This window comes from Columba livia, chromosome 6 (assembly GCF_036013475.1).
Source record: "Columba livia isolate bColLiv1 breed racing homer chromosome 6, bColLiv1.pat.W.v2, whole genome shotgun sequence".
In the NCBI taxonomy this organism is placed as follows: domain Eukaryota; kingdom Metazoa; phylum Chordata; class Aves; order Columbiformes; family Columbidae; genus Columba; species Columba livia.
In genome coordinates, this window is record NC_088607.1 from 2,960,526 (window position 1) to 2,983,576 (window position 23,051).

A 23,051-nucleotide genomic window follows, 5' to 3' on the forward strand; every position below is an offset into this window, starting at 1 on the left:
AGGCATCATTGAAGTGCTGGAGCGGGTCCAGAGAAGAGCAACAAGACTGGGGAAGGGACTTGAACACAAGCCCTATGGGGAGAGGCTGAGGGAGCTGGGCTTGTTTAGTCTGGAGAAGAGGAGGCTTAGAGGTGAGCTCAGCACTCTCCAGAACTACCTGAAGGGCAGTTCTAGCCAGGTGGGGATTGGTCTCTTCTCCCAGGCAGTCAGCAATAGGACAAGGGGCCATGGGCTTAAACTCTGCCAGGGGAAATTTAGGCTGGATATTAGAAAGAAATTCTTTACAGAGAGAGTGGTCAGGCATTGGAATGGCTGCCCAGGGAGGTGCTGGACTCACCTGCCCTGGAGGTTTTTAAACTGAGATTGGACATGGCACTTAGTGCCATGATCTAGTGAATGGACTGGAGTTGGACCAAGGGTTGGACTGTTTGATCTCTGAGGTCTTTTCCAACCCAGTCCATTCTGTGATTCTGTGAAATGTTTAAGAGCCAAATGGGGCTAAAAAGGGAGAAGCACAAACTTCTGGAGGGACCTCCTGTGATTCCAACTCTTCAAGTGCTGAGATTTCCATCAGAAATTACCTGATTTGCTGCAGTAAAGCTCCTCGCTCACAATGGGGGCCAGACAAGCCATTCAGAGCCTCTCGTGGAACGAGCAAACACAACCAATCCGCCGTTAGTCAACAACTTGTCTCATTAAAGACACTTCCATTAAAAATACCACATTACAGCCCAGATACAAATAAGTGTTATTTTCTCTGTGCCACAGTAGGATAATTTAATTGCAGAGAAACAAACGAAAAAAAAACCCAGCAGAATAAAACAACTCATGGTCCAAATTAACCCTACATTTACTGTTTCTGCAGGGAGTATCTTAATTGCAATTATGCATTCGGAGAGCAACACAACACCGTGCTCTTAATTTGTATGTAGTATAATGAATGGGTTTTAAATTAGTCAAAAAAGTAAATATTAGTCTGCGACAAATTGTAATTACTGGGTGATCGTGGCTGTATAAACTAACTTCTGCTAAGAAGTTTAAAACTATGGTAAATATAGATTTTTTTAAGTTCCGTTGTATAGGCACAGTAAAAGGTCCCAGCAAGAGAGGGCGAGTGGCTGATCTGGAACTAACAAGGTGTTGAATTTCTTTGAAAGATCAAACCTTGCTTACCGATCGCATTTTGTACATCAGAAGATGCTACTGAGAAGCAAACGACCTTCCATTTAAAAGACCTGCCCCGTATGCCGTGAAAGTCCGGGTTTTGACTTTCCTGCTCGATAAAGGCAACGTGCCCACAGGTGAAACCTGTGAATCACAAAATCCAGTACGGCTGATGCTAATCTTAGCATAGGAAAATGCTGGTATGATGATGTACGAAGGAAAAACGAGGTATGAGTACTTTATCTTTTGTTTGGTGCTCATAAATACAACTTCATTCATTCATCTGGAACTGCCAAGGCAATCTCAGCTGCACCCTCTGAGAATAACAGAAACCTCATTTTCTTATTCTTTAAGAAGTCTCACCACCCAAAAGAATATGATAGATCAGGGTGAGAAGCAAACCTCTGCTTCCCTGCCTCCTCCCTACTGAATTCAATATTTTCTCCTTTTATATAAAGAGCAGTCAATAGACTCGTCACTGCTCGTGTATCCAGACATCATTACTCAACTCGGCAGTGGGAGCAGCGGCACACACGTGTGAAAACCCTCGATATGGTAAAAATACCGGTGGACCTGTGCTGAGAAGTGTGTGGGTGCTGGCAGGACGCTGCTGGTGGACCCTTCACTCCCGTGGGGCTCCCAGGGAATCACAGGATGTCAGGGGTTGGAGGGACCTGGAAAGCTCATCCAGGTCAATCCCCCCATGGAGCAGGAACACCCAGATGAGGTTACACAGGAAGGTGTCCAGGCGGGTTGGAATGTCTGCACAGAAGGAGACTCCACAACCCCCCTGGGCAGCCTGGGCCAGGCTCTGCCACCCTCACCAGGAACAAGTTTCTTGTCAAATTTAAGTGGAACCTCTTGTGTTCCAGTTTGTACCCATTGCCCCTTGTCCTGTCACTGGTTGTCACCAGAAGAGCCTGGCTCCATCCTCCTGACACTCCCCCTTTCCGTATTGATCCCCAGGAATGAGTCCCCCCTCAGTCTCCTCTTGTCCAGCTCCAGAGCCCCAGCTCCCTCAGCCTTTCCTCACACGGGAGATGCTCCACTCCCTTCAGCATCTTGGTGGCTGTGCTGGGCTCTCTCCAGCAGTTCCCTGTCCTGCTGGAACTGAGGGGCCACAGCTGGACACAATATTCCAGGTGTGGTCTCCCCAGGGCAGAGCAGAGGGGCAGGAGAACCTCTCTGACCTACTGACCACCCCCTTCTAACCCACCCCAGGTACCATTGGCTTCCTGGCCACAAGGGCCCAGTGCTGGCTCATGGTCACCCTGCTGTCCCCAGCACCCCCAGGTCCAAGGAAGATCCAACAGTTGGTTTGGTTCGACAGATTTCAAAGCCAGGCAACTATTAGTCTATATGTGGCTCCTCGGATGGGATAACAAAGAATAATAATAACATCTTCCCAATGAGGTGTGCAAACACAGCGGGGTAGCCCTGCACATCACTGGTGCTTTGCAACCATATTAATATTTTTGTACTTGAGCGACAGCTCTTGCATTCAATTTGAAGAAAACTTTATCTAAATAAAAAATAACAGCAATAAAAGGTGAAGCTGAAGGGAGGGTGGGGTGCGAAGAAGAAAAGATCATCCCTCCTGCATGATCTGCAGCTGAAGCTGCTAGCTCCAGACAATGCGCTCCGCTGCTACCAAGCGTGTTGTTATCGACCCACGTTTCTACGCATAGTTTTAAAAACAGTAAGGAAATTGAGATTTCTTTACCTTGAGGGTGCCAGACAGGTTGTGGTGTCCCCTGCTCTGAGACATTCAAACCTGGACATGATCCTGTGTGATCTGCTCTGGTGACCCTGCGCTAGCAGGGGGGTTGGACTGGGTGATCATACAAGCAACCCATTTTAAACAACAGATTTAAACTCCTAAGAATCTAAAACTGTGCGAAAATATCTACAGTGGCTTCCTGCAACTTCTCCTGAGGATGACGTGCCATCACAAGAAATGAAACCCTTCCCCGGACGATGTGATACCCACCACCTTCCACCTGCCCTGCGCCGCTGCTGGCACCAAAGGAGACGTGCAAGGAGTGCATGGTATGGCACACAAAGTGCTTTTTACAAAAATCTAAATTGCAAATGTGGGAAGTAATCACATCAGAGCTCCACCTGTCTCAAATAGAGAGTTTTACACCATTCTTGCACTCCTTTGCACACACACACTACACCTCGATGCAAGAAACTGTATTGACCCTGGAAAATCCGCTTTCCAGCCACAGAGGTTGACTTGGATAAAAGAACTGAAGAAGCCCGACTATATAACATTTATTTCAAATTAATTTTCTGCCATCCAGCTACAGCAGTTCATTTTTCCCTCTGAATAGGATCTAATAAGACCTAATAGGTGATAAATCAGTTTCCTGATTTAGGACATTAGGAGACTGCAGTGATATGTTCTGCTAGCCCAGTAAGGTCTGCAGCACTCTGTTCCCCAACAAGCGGGGCATTAAACTGTCTTTAATCATCAGCCTGTCCCTTTCTCAGCTGTGTGACCGCTCCTGTGGCTTGGAAATTTCAGAATGAGAAATTGTTCTTCATGGTAAACTCTGTAGCTGCAAGCAAAGCAATTTAAAAAACACTTTAGGAAAGCTGCTCCTACATACTGCTTCTGTTACAAATTACTTCGCTTCAGCATTTACAAAATATGCAGTTTAAATAATACAAATGGGTTATCAAATTATTATGATGTGAACAGATAGGAAAGTTGTTTCCTATCAACAAATCCATTATAAACTAAGAGCAAAACAGGATTATTAACTCAGCATCTATTCTCTCCTGCTAATTTGGCACAGTATTATTAGAACTGAAGCTTTACATGCAGCACACTCCAATTCTCGGGATGATTTGATAATGCAATATATGTTGCCTGATCCACCTTTTTAGATGAGAAAGGTGAATTAAATACACGTGCTAACATCGCAATCATTACTCAGCTCTGATCCGTCAAAGTGCATCTATCTCAATTACAAGTAGTAACAGTTTTACAGAAAGTTTTGATGAGGCTGATGTTTATTATCCTTGGCTCTATAACCCATGTTAAAAGCTTTACATTCTAAGTTTAAAGCTGAACGAGGCTGTAAAGTAGGTGTTGCCATCTCTGCTGTGGAAGCTCATCTTACATGCTCCAGATGTGAACTGTGCTATCTCAACTAAAATTACAGGTTAATATTCATAGGGAATATGTACTAGCTATCGCAATGGAGCAGAACATTTCACATGAAAATAATCTATGATTTGATATTCTTCACTGCTGGTTGTTCACTGCATGGGCACAGGCAAATTACTTAATTCCCCTGTGAATCAATTGGAACATCTGTAAGGTCAACACAATGCAGATGATCCTCCCCAGATGCTCTGAGATTCTTACAAGAACAATTCAAATTAATATTATTGTTGCGATATAAAACCATCAGTATAAATCGTACTTTATGGCGAACAAAGCATCTTTGACAATGACAATCCTTCAGCAAAAAGGAGCTGAACAAGTTGGTAAAGTTTAATCTACCCACAATGCCCAATTGTTCGGGTAACAACCCTAAAATACGATTTCTCAGATTAAAATGTAAGAACAACAGTATACGTATACACTTGCACATAAGATTAAATTGGGCCTGTTTGCCATTGATATTTATGTTGTAATTATCTCAAGAAATATTTTAAGTTAATGGTATTCGATCCGAAAGTATCTTTGAATTGTATTCAAGCCAAAAGTACCTTTAAATCAAATACTCAGTTAAGTAAGTGGATTGTGAATGGAAGATTGAAAGTATTGAAATGTGACTTCTAACCTGACATTAAAAAATGCTTTACCATAATAAACCAGGTACCATAATTAACTGCTATTGAAAAAGGTCATTAGCACATTTTAGGCTAATATTTATAGAAAATGGAAAACAACGTACGGTATTCCTGACAAATAAATCACTGACGTGACGGTGTCAGCCCTAGGAACCCCATCTGCTGTTGGTGCGTCGTCAGCCCAACGATCTGTCACACCAAACTTCCTAATTAATGTTTCGAATTTAGTGAAGCAACGGCAGAGAGTAACACAAAATAAAACCCTTACGTGGTGATTTTCTCCCTAAGCATAAGAAAATCAAAACACGTAAATCTCCCTTTTTTTATGACAGAAGAGGCTTTTCAGGATTGCTCCTGCTCAGCCTAAAGCTGCTGGTAGATCCTGCGGCATTCCCAACTCAGCACGGCTCTGCAATACGTCTTACAGCACTCACCATCCCAACAGGGTCATTCCCTGCGTGGAGAGAATTCAATTATTAATAAATAGCACTTGGGAGAAGGAAGAAAAACCAAACAAACTAAACCCAGCTGGTTGCGTATCACTGCAGTTTCATTTAATAACACAGCTGGAAGGGATTTGGTGATAACTCCTGGAGTGGATGTCACTCGTCCTTTCTGCCCGTGGCCCACAGTGAAGGTCTGGCATGCTCACAGCCACATGAAAAACCTGGAAAAACAGCATATACCACCAAATTTCATCTCATCATAAGGCGGCTATCTGAGGTTAATTGTGGTATATCACTATAATGCACCACGGGCTTTCTGCAAGACATTGCTCACCGGTCAGACAGACTGGAAAGGCAGGTTTTATAGATCTACAGATCAATTCTCGTGATCATCCATGCTGCTCACCCACACCTACGTCTCTGCCCAAAACCTGCTCCAGTGTGGATTAATACAACCCCTTTCTGTCTACCAGCTGTAACACAACTATCACCGTCACCACGGAGAACCAAGGCAACTGCTGTGTTTCATCTATCACGCTTGTACAGGTTGGGTTCCCACGTCAGAACAAGAGAACAGCTTGAAGAGAAACACCTAAGTAAAAGGGATTAGATATTTTACAGGAGAGAGAACAGCATGCTTTGATTCCAAACCCTATGTACTGCACAGGGGAAGTTTACAAACTTAAATCAAATCCGGGTTACGCACAAAATGGAAGAGTCGGTGTCAGGGGAACTACGGAAAAAAACGCCCCATGCAACAGCATTTTTGCCCATTGGCTTCAGTAGGTAATTTTCCACCCTCCTAATTTTCAGAACAAATAAATTAGCAATTCATACTACCGATATCACAAGTTAAAAATGAAATCAAGGCAACAGTTTAACTGAAATGAGCCTGAGCGAAATGCTATTACTTTCCCTGTGAACTCAGACATCCACACACCACGTTCTGCTTTGTGAAGACAATAACCAGAAACCCCTCACTAAAAACTTAAAATCTCTAAAACAATTTTATGATTTTATTTTCAGGGATACACTTGAGTTTTGGGTTAGGGTTCCGGTTTTTATTTTTGAAGACGTAACATGGAAGGATTTGGTTTAAGTTTTACCTTGGCAATACTCTACTTTTCTCCTAAGTACTTTTATTCCATGAGTTGTTTCTAACATAAATAATTAGTTTGACATCCTGCCTATCAGTGAAACACACTCTTAGAAAAGTTCAAAGTGCTGAATGTCTAAAGCTTCGTTGTGATTTAAATCCACAGCACAGTATGGATGGGAATCCAGTGTGCGCTCTGCATATTCATATGAAAGGATCAACAGTTTTAGTCTATTTTCAAATTTCTGATTAGCAGCTCTGATGCTGGGATTGAAAATACATTTTGTATGTTGGACGAATAAATCACACATGGCAGCATACATTTTTCATGATTTCTTCATAAATTCCTCATTTCTTGTTGCCAGTTGTCGTGGCAGAAACTGAAATAGAAGAAGCTGTAAAAAGTCGGTCTAATTTAATTAAGACAACTGTTTTCAGGACTATTTGACAAGCACCGGTTGATGCTACGTATCACCTAGTATGGATGTCAAGAGTGTAATGGCCTTTTATAAGGCCAGTTCCAGAAGGACAGGGAACTGCTGGAGAGGGTCCAGCGTAGGGCAACGAAGATGATTAAGGGAGTGGAGCATCTCCCTTATGAAGAAAGGCTGAGGGAGCTGGGGCTCTTTAGTTTGGAGAAGAGGAGACTGAGGGGCGACCTTATTAATGTTTATAAACCTATAAAGGACGAGTGCCACGAGGATGGAGCCAGGCTCTTCTCGGTGGCAAACAATGATAGGACAAGGGGTAATGGGATCAAGCTGGAACACAAGAGGTTCCACTTAAATTTGAGAAGAAACTTCTTCTCAGTGAGGGTGCCAGAGCCTGGCCCAGGCTGCCCAGGGAGGTTGTGGAGTCTCCTTCTCTGGAGACATTCAAAACCCACCTGGACATGTTCCTGTGCGACCTCATCTGGGCGTTCCTGCTCCAGCAGGGGGATTGCACTGGATGATCTTTTGAGGTCCCTTCCAATCCCAAACATACTGTGATACTGTGATAATAACAGAGGATTTTAAAAAAACCTGTATTACCCTTGACTAGTTGTTGATCATCTCACAAGTCCCTCAGGTTTTATACTTAACACTTGTTCGTAGATTCACACTCACTATAAACTGTGTTTTCTGTCACTTCAGCACCAAATGAGTGGGATTTTCACCTTCTTCATCAAAAACAAGAGTTTACAAGAGTGGTGGATTCTTCTTGTTCTTTTTGAGACCATACACTAGAGGAAAAAAGAGTAAATTGAGAGGAGGGAGGAAGAAATGGATTGAGAAATAGAGTCCTCAGCCTTGAAGAGAAATTCCAACAGAGCCAAGAACATTTTCTCCTGCTCCCTTTGTCGCAGTCTGCATGTATCAAAACACAGAGAGGGTGAAAAATGAGCTCTGAGGGTTTGGTCGGCACACGTAGAAGTGTCATTTGAAGGAAAGCCAAACTCGGCACACATTTGTATAACTTTATTGCTACACTAAGGGACTCCAGCACTGAATTTGGCAAGGAGCGAAAACGCAATGATCCCTCTCTACACCTCTTGATCAGTATTCACCTGACAAAGTACATTTGCTTCTTGGCACTCCTGCAGTAGAACTGCTTGGACAAACTGGAAAAGATGGGGAATAATTCTTAAAAAATAAAACCCTTAGATGCTGTCAAACGCACTGAAAACTACAGGTTTATGTAGACCAGGAAAACTAAACAAAAGGGGATAGTGCAACCCAATATCAATATATTAGTCCAGTAATAACTATGGAATGTATCTCAAAGATGGAAATAGTTTCCTTAAGAAAAGTTTTCCTCCAGAAAACATGACTGAAGCGGTTGTGGAAGAAGCATGTTGTAAAAAATAGTTTGACTAATGAAGAAGTATTTAGTGATCAAGAAGAACTTACATAAAACGTGTTTGGTTTTGACAGCTGGCAATTTTACCTTGATTTTTTAAAATGAAACATGGTTGCTGGCTCAAAAGATGCAAAACGGTCCAGCAAGAAGAACATGAGACAACAACATGGGAGGTAAAGCCAATACTTGCAAATGCATCAGAGTATCATGTCGCCTTTTAAAATCTCACTGACAAATAATGCAACTAAAGTTCATCCCAGAAATGTACCTGTTTGTATATCTTTGTAAGTAAGATATCAGAAAACCACCAACCGTCATCTTCTACATCTTACTCGTTTTTCTAACACAGAGAGGAAGAAAACCAGTGATTACTGAATACTTGATTTCTCATAAGGAAAATTCCAGCATGAAGAAATAAGAAATGCCATAAAGGTAATTTTTCAGGTTTTCTGTTAACATAGGATCACCTGTTTCTCCAACAAAAAAATGATCAACCTTTAGCAATTCCTGAAGTCTGATAACCTGACGTGTTCTCTACAGCTGGACCTGCACAGCCTCACTGGTCAGGAATGAAGGATGAACCTGGGAATGTTACAGACACTGATGTGACTATGGAAAGCGAACCAACAGGAATTACGGTATTTCCTGCCGTGTTTGTTGATACGTAAGGAGACAACCACGCACCCAACTTTCTTTTCCTTTGCAATATTATATATTTATCCCAGAAGAAACTCCTACCTCAGCAGGATGAAAGGACCAAGGGTCTGACCCTGCTCCCCTTTCCTAAAGGGATCCCTTGGGAAACCAAAACCTCCTGCTTACCTGAAACGGGGTTTTTCCAAGGAAAAGGGGCATGAATTTCTGTAGCTCTGATATTGTTTGCAATTCTTATTAAAAAAAAAATATAGGAGAGTTACAGTGCAGAGCAATCGATTTTACTGGAAAAGTAAATAAAAGGCTTTTTCAGCCAAAAGGCCATTTTCTCTCCCACCCCTGAGTGCTGAGAATAATGAAGTCACTAATTGATGGTCAAAGCCATAGAATTTACGATGCAGTTTCAAAGCGAACTACAGAAATCTTCAGTACAGAGTGACAGCCAAGAGCAGCATTTAAGCCTGAACTCCCATTTATAATATACAAATAAGTACTTTTTGTTTACTTCTAAAGACTGAAATATTGGGGTTTTTAGAATGTTGAAAGAGGAAAAGATTAATAAAACTCAAGTGTGAAACAGCAGCACACCCTTCACTCACTAGGTATTTTTATATGTGCAGTAGTTTTAACTCAAATTAAGCTGACATGGAAAAGTAACGATTTTAAGTGAAAATTGCTACACCTTCCATGGTAAAAATAGACATCACGTGCCACCAGCTTTTACTGTTAGGAAAAATGGAGTCCTGATAACATGCTTTTTGATTTAACACCTTCAGCTTCATTTAATTACCTGCTTCATGCTGCTGCTTTTATAAGAAACAAGTATTTCCACATTCTTGCTCACGCCATACATTTTGTGCCAAAAAAATAGAAGCAATTTCACATCTGGGTACGTGATGTGACCAGTACTTGGTGCCGTTGTTTCAAGATGCAGGCTGGATGGATCCAGGCCCCAGAGCACAGGCTGCCTGTTGGGGCACTAGAATTTCAAGCAATAATTTCAATTAATAGGTGGAAAAGCACATTCGGGTGGGTTTGGATGTCCTCGTGTACATGTTGCATACATCACAAGGCCACGCAGTTCCCCAGGGGTCAGTACAGGGTCCAGTCCTTGTTCAACCTGCTCATCAATGATCTGCATGGAGAGACTGAGTTTGGTGATGGTCCCAAACTGGGAGGAAGGGCTGACACAGCAGAGGCTGGACAGGCTGGACCGGGCAGAGATGAACCTGATGAAGTTCAACGGGGCAAGTGCAGGGTCCTGCACCTGGGGAGGAACAACCCTGGCACCAGCACAGGTTGGGGCTGACCTGCTGCAAGGCAGCTCTGCAGAGAAGGGCCTGCGAGTTCTGGTGGACAACAGGGTGACCATGAGTCTACAATGTGCCCTGTGGCCAAGAGGCCAATGGTACCTGGGGTGCATTAGGAAAAGTGTGACCAGCAGGTGGAGGGAGGTTGTTCCTTCCTCTCTACTCTGACCTGGGGAGGCCACATCTGGAGTTTTGGGTCCAGTTCTGGGCGGTCCCAGGAAATTTGGTGCTGCAGGGAAAGATATTGATCTGGCACCAAAACGGAATGCGAGGAAACAAGCAAAGCGAAATAAAGCTGTAAGGAGCACGGTCCCAAAGGAGCCATGAAATGAGAAAGCAAATATTCATACGCAGCTTCATCCCGAACACCCACACTGGCACAATAATGTGAATTCAAATGCTTGTGATCCGACCTCCCTCAACCTTATATACAGCTAAACTTTGAATATCTACACACCAGGGTCTTCTCAGTGGGTTCAGACAGCGAAAGAGAGAAAGAGCATTCAGAATTATGAAATACAATTTAAAATTACAGTTAGGGGTTTTTTTTCAGTTATAATTAGAAAATTTAGAATCAGAAAACTGTAAATTGAAGGAAATCTTCCACTAAAGGATCTATCTGAACTAAATGTAACCTGCTAAGGCTTTCTGCTACTTCCAAAACAATTAACGCACAAACCAGACAAAAATACGTGACAACATATTATTATCCATAACTCAGTGCAGAATATATTGAATTTGTCTTGAACTGCACCATCTGATAACCAAAACATATCATAAAAATCAAACTAATGAATCTATTGGTTGGTATAATACACTCATGAGTACAATCATCACGAAGTATTTCCTTGTCAACATAGGTTTAGACTCTAGGAGGGAAAATAATATCCAAATCATTATTTTCCATTTGAAATTAATTTGGCAATGCTTCTTCAGATCTCAGTTAGACTCTCGCCATGGAATTATCATGACACGCAGTGTAATAACCTCTTGCAGCTTTCTTTCAAATCAATATTTTAAACCCAGGAGTTCTTAACACTTTATAGATACGAGTTGGGAGGAAATAAAGTGCATGTATCCAAAATAATTAGTCGGCTTTATTAGTATCTTGTTAAAAACAAAACAAACCAGACATCCACAGCATAGCGTGGATGATGATTCCACAAAGTGAGGAAGAAAAAACCTATTTGGGATGTTTTCTTGCCTGATTTTTTGTAACCATTGAGCCAAGCTGCTACGTTTGCTCAGTTGCATGTAGCATATATGCCCTACTTTTCTTTCAAAACATCACATTTCTGAGCCGCTTCTGCAATAAAACAGGCTGTGAGGTGCCTCTCAATTACCTGTTTGTACAACAAATAGTTAAGAGTTAGTAAAATACATCAAGGAAGATGACTAGCAGGGCAAACTCTTGGTTTAGTCGCTACCCCTTCCAGTGAAGCCCCATGAAATACCAGGGATGCAAATACAACAGAAGTAACATGAAAAGTCTGCTGGATGAAGCATTATGCTAAATTAACAGTCCTCAAGTGTCATAAGATACATGTAGCATCCAAAATGTCTTGAAGGGATTAAATCTGCCACCATTCAAAGGAGGACAACCCGTTAGCAAACAGGAACGTTGCCAGGTCTAACCCTTAGGACAGCCTTGCTACTTAAAACTTGCCTAAAATAGCAAGGCCTTGTAACAGAAGAAGAACAAAATCTCTATGAAACCTTAGTTCACTTTTTTTCCCTTTCATATATAAAACTTGAACTCCAGAACACCAGCAGTTGGGATCATTTTATCCCTATGTGTTTCTTTCTAGTTCAGGAAGAGATGTTCCCTAACATGCAATTCTTCTCTTTAAAGCCACTGTAATTTTCTTGTGGCAAATAAAAGGTTGAAGTGTCAAGGAATATATCAGAAATATTTTGAGAAGACGTTAACTGCTGCTGAACAATGAGGGTGTGCATATTAGCCTAATGCTCCACGGTGATATTTTTGAAGCGAGTACTGAATAAGGCTCATTCTTTCCCCAACGAAATTAAACACAAAGATCTCCCTTGTGCTTTAGGATAAAATACATCTGCAGGAGCCTTCCCCTGATTTTATAGACGGCACGATGCAGAGATCTCCATTCCCAGGAGGAGAGCAAATCCCAGCTACGCTTTAAGGACAGAAAAATAGGTCTATCAAGGGAAACACAACAATAAAAGACAGAATAAGCAAAGTCACAATCACCCAGCCCAAGCAAACTTCCCACACCTTCACCAAAAAACATACGTGTATCTCCAAACACACAAAATCCATAATCACAGAATCAACTGGGTTGGAAAAGATCTCAGAGATCAAACAGTCCAACCCTTGGTCCAACTCCAGTCCATTGACTAGATCATGGCACTAAGTGCCATGTCCAGTCTCAGTTTCAAAACCTCCAGGGCCGGTGAGTCCAGCACCTCCCTGGGCAGCCATTCCAATGCCTGACCACTCTCTCTACAGAGAATTTCTTTCTAATCTCCAGCCTAAATTTCCCCTGGCAGAGTTTAAGCCCATGTCCCCTTGTCCTATTGCCGACTGCCTGGGAGAAGAGCCCAATCCCCACCTGGCTAGAACTGCCCTTCAGGTAGTTCTAGAGAGTGCTGAGCTCACCTCTAAGCCTCCTCTTCTCCAGACTAAACAACCCCAGCTCCCTCAGCCTCTCCTCATAGGTCTTGTGTTCAAGTCCCTTCCCCAGTCGTGTTGCTCTTCTCTGGACCCGCTCCAGCACTTCAATGTCTTTCCTGAGCTGAGGGGTCCAGAACTGAACACAATACTCCAGGTGTGGCCTCCCCAATGCAGAGCACAGGGGAAGGATCACTGCCCTTGTCCTGCTGACCACGCTGGTTTGGATACAGGACAGGACACCATTGGCCTTCTTGGCCACCTGGGCACACTGTTGGCTCATGTTGAGCTTCCTGTCCATTAGTACCCCCAGGTCCCTTTCTGTCTGACTGCTCTCCAGCCACTCTGTGCCCAGCCTGGAGCGCTGCAGGGGGTTGTTGTGACCAAAGTGCAGCACCTGGCATTTGGCCTTATTGAACTTCATCCCATTGGAATCAGCCCATTTTTCCAGTCTATCCAGATCCCTCTGCAGAGCCCTCCTGCCTTCCAGCAGGTCGACACTCCCTCCCAGCTTGGTGTCATCAGCAAATTTGCTGATGATGGTCTCAATCCCCTCATCTAAATCATCAATAAAGATGTTAAACAGGACTGGACCCAACATTGACCCCTTGGGGACACCACTAGTGACTGGCCGCCAGCTGGATGCAGCCCCATTCACCAGCACTCTATAGACTATATATTAATGATGGAAACCTATGCTAAGAACATTTCTAACTCCTAATGTCTGGGATAAAATAACTTGCTGCATCCCTTCCTCCCACTACAGAAATCACCACGGGAAAAGCACCCGCTGAAGGATATTTCTGAAGGATATTCCTTCAAGGAATCGCAGCCTTTCCATTGAGAACAAAACCCCCGTGTTATTTTAAACATAGCCAAGTACAATCATTTTACAACTGGGTCCAGTTAATTTGACAGGTACGGTACTAAACTGAAAATCCTGCAAGGTCTTTACTGAAAAGGTCACTACATTATGCAACCAGGTTTTACGGACAGCAAAAAAAAAAATACCTCCACGTACAGAAATTGTAACTTTATAGAATTTATCAGCGTGCGTTCATCTATTTTATTTGAAGACCAAATTTCTGGCATGAGTTAATTTTGAAAACTGGATCCTAAGAAACTTACATGCTTTGAAAATGTTTATCCTCAACCTATACATGGCAGATAGTGGGAGATTTTTTTCTATAAAGAGAAATATTTGGCACTAAACAGAATTATTCCCGTTCAAAGTCTTATTTCAATCTATTGTAAATAAAAATACTTTGCGGTTCAAGCCACATGTCTGGGCTCCTAAACTGTCTAAATAAGTAAGCACAGAGTCCTATAGAAAATGTATGAATAGTCAGGAAAAACAGCGCCAATCCCTTTTAATCAAAGCTTTTCCTACTGTTCAGACTCTTCTTGAAACAACACATCCCTTCTCCTCCTAAAAATATAGGTGCATTTCAAACACTTCTTCACCAAAAGATCATATTTGGAAATGTAAAACCATTACTGTATTCCATAACAATATAAATTGAGTAAATATTGTAATGAACAGTGCCCCAATTGTATATGACAGCTTTCAAGTTACGTCTACTAATAACCTCTTTGAATATATTAATACAGGCTTGAACATTGTCATACGGAGGGCTTTAGGAAAATGAAAGGTTTTTGTGCTTCTACCCCCTATCTCCAATATTACTTGATTGTCTGTAAAACTGCTTTGTGTTCCTGCATTTTCTGCAGGTTTCAATCCAGAACCTTTGCCATCCTTCGGGACCGTTCTCCCTGTTGTGAAAACCACATCTCCACCCATCACCAGCTTGGGATGGATTATAAATACAACCTTTTGCGCTTGCACCTAATTTGACAGATGCGACTTGACTTGTCCGTTATGTAAGTACAAAGAGCCTATTTTCATACATTTATTAAAAAACATTTTGGTTTTGTTTCTCTGCGCCCGTATAAAGCCCATGGCAATTAAGCAAAATTTCAATAAGCTAAAACCCAATTTTACTTTGGCTTTGGGTTGCTTGTCAGTAGGAATAACTCTCAGGCAACCGAAGCCTGTGGTACATTTTAAGGTTCACGGTTACGCAAAACTTGCTCCAGCTCATAACGTTTGCACACTATTGATGGATCGGTGCGTACATCGCTGAAGTTAATTCTGCGAGCGCCGTATAGATCTGACAGGTACTGCTATGACAACCAGGGAGCACAACAGCCTACATCGCCCTGGGAGCTCCAAAAATAAACGCTCCGGCAACAGCAAAAAGGTGCATGTTTACCAGGCGCATCTCCCCGGTCCTTTTAGCCCTTTTTGCAAGGTTGGTTTTGTTTTTTCACACAGAAATATCAGCGATATTCTGGATTTTCAGGAGGGAACGCACCTGCAAAGCCAGCGCAGCTCTGGTGTGAGCACGTAACCCCGCCAGATCCCTTCCACAAGGCAAGAGAATACAAATTACACAGGCACAAGAAACCTTCTTCTCACCGAGAAGCATCTCATCCCCTTCTTCTGTGACTTCAAAAGGCAAAATAACCAGGTATTTTATGTAAATGCGGACATTAAACACAAAAAAATAGAACAGAAAACATCAAATTCATTTTTCACAGGCAGCTCGGCTTCCACTGGAACAGCCGCAGATGAAAGTAGTAGCTACAAATTAATATATCATAAGGTCTACCAAAGGAAGAGATTGTCTCAAATGCCAAAAGTAAGACCAAAGACGAAATTATTTTCATTTACAAAAACGCAGAGAGGAACTGTTTTCATGTTCCCAGTTACGTGCTTAAGAGGAACCTGAGTTTAGCTTGTCAGCTTATGACAAAAGTTAAAAACAATTTCTAAACCATTTCTGAATCATTTCCAAACATGACTTAGAAGGGAAAAATGTAAGCAATACAAAATCCCTGCTTTTCTTTCTAAAAACTCCTTCTCCATTTAAAACTCTTTGAGCGTGTTTTCCTGCAGGAGAAGCCTGGAATGAAGAATCTGCCTCCGTCTCTATCCTAAAACACAGGAAAACCTCCTATTTCCAACTATTAAATACAGCTACTGGCGTTTATCGCAGAGACCTGCGTGACAGAAATACTATCAGGCCTAAATTTCACTATCAAGCATGTGGTGGATCGCCACAAAGCAGCTGTCATCACAGCTGATAAAACCCCTTTTTAAAAACATCCACTGATATTATGCCTTTATCTTAATAGGAATAACTCTTCCTGAAAATATGTACACATGTAAACCTTATGGCAGATGTAATTTAAAGGTGCCCGAGTATCTTAAACAGAATTATGAACAATTCCCAACAGGAAAATTTAAAACTACAGGTAGGATCTTCTTCTAACGTTGCCTCAGCTCATCCTTATTTGTAGGCAATGTGCTCACGAATACGTTTAATAACCACTTGCCAGGGGTTTACCCGGCTTAAAAACTCCTGTTAAAAAACAACCCAATGGATGAAAAGCTACTTAAATCTGAAGCAGACACAACCCTAACGTGGTGCAACATGGAGAAACAGCACCGAGTGACCAAGTCCACCCTGTGTCCACCGTCCCGCACAGAGCGAGAGGAGCCTCCAGAGATCATTTGCTCCATCCCCCTTCTCCCTAAATTATAACCAGCATCTTCAGGGATGCTTGTTAAGCCCTTTTTAAATACCTCTTCACAACACCCCGAGCAACCCACCGCGGTTCACTGCCAAAGTATCTTCCCCAGCCTTGAACTTGAACACTATTTATAAATTGAATTCTTATGCAATTCAATGCACACCCATCTGCTCTGCATCAAGACTTTCAGTACCCGAAGACCATTTCCTCCCTTTCTGCCCCTCTGTCTTCTCTTTTCTTTAGATTTACCCAAACGCAACGGCCATTTCAAGGCTATATGGATGAAGACTTAAATATTTAAAACTATTTGCCTATTCTTTTCAATCAACCACCCCTTGAAGTATTGGCCTGTTGGGCATTCAGCTTTTTGGTTTAAACACCGTCTCCTGCTCTTCCTCTAGAAGTAGCTGTTCCAATCGTAACACACTATGGTCTGTTATTCATCTCTGTGATCCCGCATCAATGTTGTTTTCCACCTCCGCTGCTTGGATATTGTTATTTACTGTAAAACAGCAGCCGATTTGGAGCAGAATTTGAGAGTGAAAGGAAAGGCCACAGTATCAGCTTGAATATTCTTTTCATTTATCCTTCTGACAACTTGGGTTGCAATGAACCTACGCCGCGACCACCGTGTCTTTCCACGTCTGATCAGCAAACCAACGTTGCCCTGAAAATGTTGGTGGCAAACCAAAGAATTACACAAAATCAGTAACACTCAAAACCCTGGACTCTTAATTAACAACTTGCTTTGCTGACACAGTAGACACTACGTTTAATTAAATTAGAGAAGTCAGTAAATAGGGTATTAAGTGGCACATCTAAGAGCAAAAAAAGCACCAATTATCTCATTAGATATGAGGATTTTTGAGCTCGTTTCAGCACGGTCGGTGGTAACGCAGCAACGCTGCGGGGACGGGAAAGAGACAAAGCCCCAAGTTTTGATGCTCTATACCAAAAATGTGTGCGAAGTACACAGAGCAGGAGTAATTCCTCTGATTACTGAGTGTGCTTATATTTATGTATATAGGAAGCCTACTAGTGAAGTGCAAAGTGGAGTATGAACTTTTAATACTCCCTGCAATGCATACACATGCGTTTCTCCATTTCCCCTCTTCTCCCACAGCTACATTGCTATTTTAGTGAGGATATTTTAATCCACTATTAACTATCTGGAACTAGTTAAAAATCAGCTCGCTCAATTTGGCCTATGCCACAGAAATACTGGATCTGCAGAAGTGCTTCCAACGAGGGACACAAAACGGCATGTGCCCAGTCATTTGTATTGAGAGGACGTGGTAGCTTTAAAAGTTTTCTTCAATAAAAGTTTATAGGGGTGAAAATAAATGGACCAGATGGACAAAAAGGTATTTTACAGTGCAGCTTTCTGGTTTTGGAAACCCCATTAGCTTCAACAGGCAAAATGAAAAGCACTCAAATCAATTCAGCAGCATTTACAAACGAGCTGGTGTAATGAAAATGAACTTGTAAATTAGACATGAACAAGCCCCTTCAGCACTTCTGCAGATCCTCATCAACACCAGAGAGACGTGAAAAACATTTTTGTTTTTAACTTTAAATAATACTCCAATATTCTGCGAGTACCGAGGTTATTCGGTAAGAATCAAAGATCTTAACAACACATCCCGTTCCTGCTTCTTCAGGACTTGATGTTCAGCTCGGGGAGAAAGACAAGACTATTTTTAAGGATCAGAAAATCAAAGCCCGTTCCCTAACTGTGTGACACTTTGTGTTACTCCACATTTCCCAAGTAATGAACTGCCTGGTAAAAATACCTTTGTGCTTTAAGGAGAAAACGGCGGGGAGGGAAAGGCGCTTTCTGCACTTTTGCTCTTCCATTTCTATGACCATAAATTCACAGTTAAGAAAATAAAATGGGGGTCAAATGAACGCTGAGATGTCATTTGGCAATATCGTGAAGGCAGTATGAGGAATACCCATCGTCTGCACATCTGGAAAAAGCATCATCGGAATATCATTTGCACAGCAGTAATTGCCACATTGGTTAATTGGCATTATTAGTGTCCAAACACAGACCTGCCCACTCAGATTTTGATCTCTTAAGATATTCCATGAAGCACAGAGGTTGTTCTCCCAATGGAAAGGACACAGGTACCATACGCCAGGAGGGCTTCCAAAGCACCTGCAACACGATGCTCGAGACAGGTGGAGTCCTTGAACCAAAACCACTTTCAAATTAATTAAAAAAACCTGAACCCAATGGGCTTTCAATGTTCATCATCAGCTGATCTCAAAGGGTTCTTCACTTAAAAACAAACAGCAGGTGCTTTGCAAGCCACAAATGTGCAGCCATAAGCAAGTGGGGTACCGAAGCCGTCTGGATCTCCTAACTCATATATATTACGAATGGATTTTATTAGGCGGTTAAGGAGACTTCAGAAGCCAAGATTAAAGTTATGGCGCATTTTTATAATGACAGCAGGAACTGCGGTTCAGGATTTTATCCAAGCAAACACTGACGACTTTATAGCCGTGGTAGCTACCAGTAAGGACAGAAGAGATTTCTCCAGGCAACTAGTAAATAAAATGGTTTTTCCTTATACTTTCATCATAGTAGACATAAAAGCATTTGACATACTTAATAAATGTCACAAACATAAAATATTGCACAAAGGCATGCTAAATAATGACAATGCTGCAATTATTGAGTAAAAAAATGGGGATCAAAACCATTTGCAGCTTGTTTCTTTATTACCAGGCTGATGGAATCTGGGTTTAAAATGCCCTTTCAATTCTTTCTTGTTAATAGCACCGAAAATACCCCAGAACATACAGCTCCATGTCAGCGTATGATAATCACTAGTTTTTGAGGTAACATGCAAAACATATCATTTATCCCCAAAGGAATACATTATATTATTACAAGATATGCACTCCTGCCTCTGCAGTCTGTTCCAAGAGCTCGCTTCTCAGAACGATGCCGGCCTTAATTTGTGGTGGGCTCCAAGAACCCCAAAACAGGCCACTAAACCACTGCCCTGCAACCCCCAAAGCCAATTTAGACATAATTATTTGTCTCAGAGAAGGCAAAAATGAAACAAACCCAAAGCCACCCTGGCTGCTGCATTGTGTTTTACTGTTTCCAAGCAACACTGTTGTTTCAGATCAAACCCGAAGCAGCCGGCTCAGAAAGCTACGGTGCTTTTTTCCTCTCTACTCACTTATTCTGCATCATGTTCATTATAACCCAGTCGAAGGGATAGACGTTCTTCCCGATGAGATTCTTGAACATGATGAATGTTTCCATCAGAAAATCCTAAAAAGAAGAGAAAATATTTGGGAAAGACCGCTCTTCTGGATCAGAAAAGTCCAAGTGATAGTGTCAGTTATTAATGACTCGACTCAAAAGGTGTCTTACTGTTCCGCTTCATAAAAAAGTCATTATTCATATGACACACACAAATTCTACCAAGGCATATTTATATATGATGTACATAAATCCTACAGTAATTCTATTTAAACTCCTCAGAAATGATAACACCAGTAATCTCATAATACATCGTAAACAACCCACGGTATTACTCAGGAACAAGCACTTGTTTGCCAGTTATCCAAAGGCAGTTTCTGCTGAAAAAACAAATCATTTATTTCCTATACCACAGAAAAATCTCGCAGTCTTCTTGTGCAGCACACATGGCTCGCCATGTGTCTGGTGGATGTTAAAATGTTGTTGAAAGCATAATGGTACACAGAAAGAGAAGAAAAAACCTAAGAAATTCATTTTAATCTTGTGATTACGCTAAAAATACTCCCTGGAGTCAGTCAATGAGTTTTCCCTCCCCTTGTGAATACCCTCCTGAAATTTTTGCTTGTTTGGAATCAAGATTATCTATTTATTTTAAAATATATATATATATATATGATCCAGCTCAAAAGGGGATCCAGGTAAGTGTGGTGGTGGGCATGACCCTGAGCTGCAATAGATGACAGCGATGGTTTGGCCATCCCGAAAGTAGGAGAGACTTAGTCCCTAAAGGGAGCAGCGGTAATTGCTTCTGCCAGTGAAAACCTGAGCCAGAACAAAGTTAATTTAGTGGCCTAAACCAATTTGTTTCTACACAGATATAAACAAACATCTCTTCGGAACAGAAACCTCATGTACTTTACAATGTAAATCATCTTGTGCGGTTTGGGAATCTATAATTGCTATCTAACAATTTTGAGTCATATCAAATGCTCGGACAAAGATGAAAGGGGGGAAAGAGAACTTAATAGAGAAAGTCCTTGATCCACCTCACGCAGAGATAAAAATGAACTTTTATTCCAAGGTTAGAATATTTTCCCTTTGCTACAGCTTCTCAGTAATGGTATTTATCTCATCTATCTTTAAAATGTCAAATGCCTACCAAAAAAAAACCCCAAAATGTTACATTCACCAGACTTTTAACTAAGGCTGTTTTTCATGTAACCTTTTCAGTGAGAAACAAATATGAAGGTGCTGCTCAGAAGCATTTCTTCATGTGTGAGAACCAGTCTGTTCATCGCATTTTATGTTTGGATCCCTTGTTTTGCTAAGAAATCCTCAGTTGGTGGGAAGGATGGAGCTGCAGAGATCCTGAGCACACAACACTGGGGTTGTTTGGGATGCTCTGCATCCCAGCTACTGGTACCCAAGACACCCAGGCCAAAGAGGGCAAACAGAGCACAAAAACCAATACTAATAAAATAACTCCGCTGTTCTTTTACCAAAATCACTCCCAGCAACACAACATCAGTGAAGATGTTTTGACATTAACAGGATTGAGATAAAATCTGGAGCTGCTGGTGGTTAATGAGATGTTACTGTTGCGTAAGGCAAAACTCATCCCAGACACACACTCCGCCGGCTCAGGGAAACGTGTCTTCATTTAGGAGACCAAACCGCAGACGTTACTGCTCATTTTTCATGTATTCTGGTGAAAGAGTTCCGTAATTTCTAATAATCACGGTGCGTATTTTGCTGCCCAGGACGTGACTCCAGCACGTGCTTTATTAGAGCTGCACCTACCGGGTGATGTTCTGACTGATGCTGCTTCGCAGCTGCATAAATGAAACACTGAAGTGGCAGCACAGGAAGGGTCATCACCCATCCAAGAGGGTGGATTTGAGCTCACTGCATGTTTTTCCCTTAATATTTTATGAGTACAGATGTATACTTGCCTGATTTCTTGCAGCAAACTCTGCCCTACGCTGTATTTGTCACCGGTTTTGGCTGTTGAGCCTCTGCACGCTTTGCTGATCGAGCTGCACGTGACGGTGGGTGAATTCTCATTGACTTTGTTGATGATTCGCGTTTGTTACTGACCCCGGAGGTTGTGCCACGTGTGGTTTGACCTACTTTGCTGATTCAGCTCCACGTTTTAATCTACCGATATTTACATTTTACTTCCACAGAGGTACTTTGATAACGCCCTACAACAACTGAGCTAATTATTGATCAAATAACAAGCTTCTGATGCTTACATGTATTCGATGTATTTATAATATTGCTCTCTTTTGAATTTTATCTTATAAAGAAGCAAATGGTTTATACGAATTAAGCTGATATGAGCACAACCTGGATATTTTTCGGGGGGAATGGAGAGGGAAGCTGTCAGTTCTTGCTGTGTTGCTTTCCAGTATACCCAGAAGCAGAACAAATTGTTCTGAACATTAAAGAAAATGATAAAAAACCTGTACTAAAGAAGGACGGGCTGGAACTCCTGATCTCTCTCCAACTATAAATACAAATTCTATAGAATATCCCAAGAAAGCAAAACTCAGAATAGACAGGACCCCTTCACAACTCCCCAGCAATTACAGAAAGGAAACAGCTCAGCCCTGTAACCGGGTAGATGGTGACGGAGGTAGATGGTCAGTAGGCAGGTGGGTAGTCAAAGCTTGTCTTGGAAGGATGTACAATACCCATCCATGTACACACTCACATGAAAACCCAAAGCCATGGAGCGCAAAATATGAAGGGGGAAGAAGAAAAAGAGAGGTGCAGAAAACAGTGATCTAAAGCAGCCTGTGGAGTTTGTCATTCCACATACTCCACTGACTCCAGGACGAGGAATACATCTGAGATACTCCACGTGGCAAAATATTAGTGTATACTTTCGGCAATTAGTACCGCATGTGTCTCAACTGAACATAAATTTCACCAAGTGAAAAGGGGAGAGAGATCAGGTCGTCCCAGGAACAACCTCACTGATCTCGGATGATATTCCACCTCAGGATGATGGTAGCTTGACAGCAAGAAATTCCTCTTGCAACAGAAATAGCTTAATGAACCTAAACAATATATTCTGCAGAGAGACATAACACTGGTTTTAGCACATTCCACCTCACCTTTTCTAAGATTTTTGAGGCCAAATAAGATCATTATAACATTTTAAAACTGACACCTACATAACACGGGCCATAAAGTTTCCTCTAGCAGTTCCAACACTGGGCTTGTAACTTCTGGTTGAGCAAACCACATGCTGAAGAAC

General features: G+C 41.9%; 1 protein-coding gene across 2 annotated transcripts in view; it reads right to left on the reverse strand.

Moving 5' to 3' along the window:
- The window catches only part of DOCK1 (dedicator of cytokinesis 1), a 278,334-nt gene that overhangs the window by 90,375 nt on the left and 164,908 nt on the right, over positions 1–23,051 (reverse strand). For both annotated transcript variants that reach the window (XM_065066732.1, XM_065066731.1), the window contains exon 29: positions 19,761–19,855. In XM_065066732.1, coding sequence (XP_064922804.1) covers positions 19,761–19,855 — 95 coding nt within the window. The remainder of the gene's footprint in view (positions 1–19,760; positions 19,856–23,051) is intronic.